Here is a 2,378-nt window from a genome sequence, read left to right as displayed (position 1 = left end):
AAAAAAAAAAAAAAAAAGGAGAAGAGAGATTTATTGCCTCTGTGTCTGAGAAGTCCATGAGTAGGTCTGCCTTAGACAGGGCTTAATTCAAATCTCAATCTGTGTCATCAGGCTCTGTCTCTTGACTATTTTGTCTGGATGGACACTATCTTTAGTTTCAGCCCACTTTATTGCAACATTCAGTCCAGAGGAAGATGGATTTTTTTTTTAATCACAGAATTGTGTCTCAATGGCTCTGTTTGCCCTGACTTTTCTAGGAGTGAGGGTTGGGGGTGGAATACACTGACTAGCTTAATCCACATCGTGTTTCCCATCTTTGGAATCCAGGGGTGTTGTCAACTTCCCTAGAAGTACATAGGCTTACGGTGGAGGAAGACAGTTCCCCCAAGCAAATTGCCATAAGAAGGAAAAGGATCCTGGTTGGCAAAACCGTAATTGTCACCATAGCGACTAGTCTGACATGGTTTGATAACTGCAAAAACCTGGATAGATGAGGGCAAATTCATCATCATTGCTGGAAGATTCAAAATTCAAAGTGTGTACTTTACTGGTGGCAAATTAATCATATCGATTTCGTAAACAAGTGCATAGCACACAGCCATTGGAGATTATTTATGGATTATTATCACAACCTCAGCAAGTATCACAAACAGGAATAAAACCTCCATTCTTATTTATTCATATTCCCCCTTAGGAAAAGGCCATTTCGTGGCAGACTCACATATCCAAACCATAGAGAAAGAGAAGCAATGATTTTATCATCTTATGCTGGAATCTTAATGGTAAGGAAAAAAATAGTATTTGCATACATAGAGATTTTATATTTACTATGCACAATGTAATATTAATGCATATTAATTTTCTTTTTCAACCACTCTTTATAAATCTTTAGGATTATTAATATTAAATGTTTCATTTTTTAAGATATAATAAAAAGATTTTGGCTTCTATATTGTAATATGGAAATATTTATTTAAGGGGCATAAAAACCAGAATGAAACATTTTAATAATTGAAATCTGGATATTCTAATTTATCCATTTATTCAGAAGTTATTTATTTAGTGGTCATGCCACCCAGGTACAGTGCAAGACATACTGGAGCTGTAACAGTTTTATTTTGTAATAAAAGAAAAACCATGATATGATAACACATTTTTGTTGTTGTCGTTGTTTAACAGAACAGCATCCCAATTGAGGAAGTCTTTAAAATTTATGGGGCTGATTCTTCTGCCAATTCTTGTACTACCAAGGTAGGGGTGACCTGAGACTATCAATATATATATTAGGAACTTCTAGAGAGAATTTCTTTATTTGATACATTTGTAATGTCTTTTCAGGCACGAAATAACAATTTTAAATCAAAAAGTACAAAACCAGATGTAGTCTTCTCTTACTTGGGTAATAAATGCATATACAATGCTTTCCTCAGGTAGAGGACTTATTTATAATAACAAAAGTATTTTTTGTGAGGCTGAGTAGAGGCTGCAAATAGAGCACCAGGCTTGGGGTCTAGACTCTGCCTCTGTTTCTGATGAACAGAATTTCTCACTTACACTTTTTGTAATGAAGACCTGGGAAGTCCAAGTGTACCTCTTGTCCAATGTACCATAACATCTAGGACAGGGACAAGATCTGCGAGTTTCATTCTCATGGTAAATGATGTACTTTACTGTTGCCACATTTCTGCTTCCCGTGACTCCTTTGAAATTGCTGCAGTAGAAGCAGTAATGATGGGGGAGTTCAGACACCTGGGTCTGCGTTCCGACTCTAACACTGTGGAGCCCTAGGTTCCTTCCCTCTTTGGGCTTCCATATACTAACCTTTTTTTAAAAATGGAGTATTCCGAATGATCTTTATGGCCACTTTAGTTTTCCCTATTTATGAATGTATGAATATTTAGTAAACATTTAAGTATGGGCTTCTGTTTGGAGGTGAACTACTGATTTGCTTACCTTTAGATACCTCTAGGAGAGGGAACAGGAAAGGGAAAATGGGTCTGGAACAGGAGGGAGTCAGGGAAGGAAGAAGGCAGGATGCGCCCTTCACACCCAGGCCTTCTGCTGACCCAGGCCTTCTGTTGCTTTCGGTGCCCTCACTGGATTTGGAAGGGAGGCCAGGGCAGGTACAGGGCTAAGGCTATCGGAACACCTGCCTCCCTTGTTCTTTTACCTGTAGACCATTCTGCAAACAGTGAGATTGTGTAAAGTCAAGAGCCCTCCAAGTTCAGCTTAAGAGTCAAGTGTTTATTAAGTGTTGTAACTTTGAAACAAACTGTCCTTGCATCTGAATTCACATGTAACTTGGCTATAGTCCTGAGACTCAAGTTCTCCTGATTACTCTAATTTCAACTTCATTCATTCATTCATTCATTCATTCA

The 2,378-nt window shown here is 37.9% G+C and overlaps 1 protein-coding gene across 1 annotated transcript in view; it reads left to right on the top strand.

Moving 5' to 3' along the window:
* CUNH2orf80 (chromosome unknown C2orf80 homolog) overlaps nt 1-2,378 on the top strand; it is a 12,553-nt gene that overhangs the window by 4,175 nt on the left and 6,000 nt on the right. Inside the window, exons 4-5 of the mRNA XM_006921478.1 lie at nt 695-782; nt 1,180-1,251. Of these exons, the coding sequence (XP_006921540.1) occupies nt 695-782; nt 1,180-1,251 (160 nt within the window). The remainder of the gene's footprint in view (nt 1-694; nt 783-1,179; nt 1,252-2,378) is intronic.

Source organism: Pteropus alecto, unplaced genomic scaffold, assembly GCF_000325575.1.
Source record: "Pteropus alecto unplaced genomic scaffold, ASM32557v1 scaffold3, whole genome shotgun sequence".
In the NCBI taxonomy this organism is placed as follows: domain Eukaryota; kingdom Metazoa; phylum Chordata; class Mammalia; order Chiroptera; family Pteropodidae; genus Pteropus; species Pteropus alecto.
Note: the sequence above shows the minus strand (reverse complement) of the source record. Positions and strands in the feature narration are given on the sequence as shown.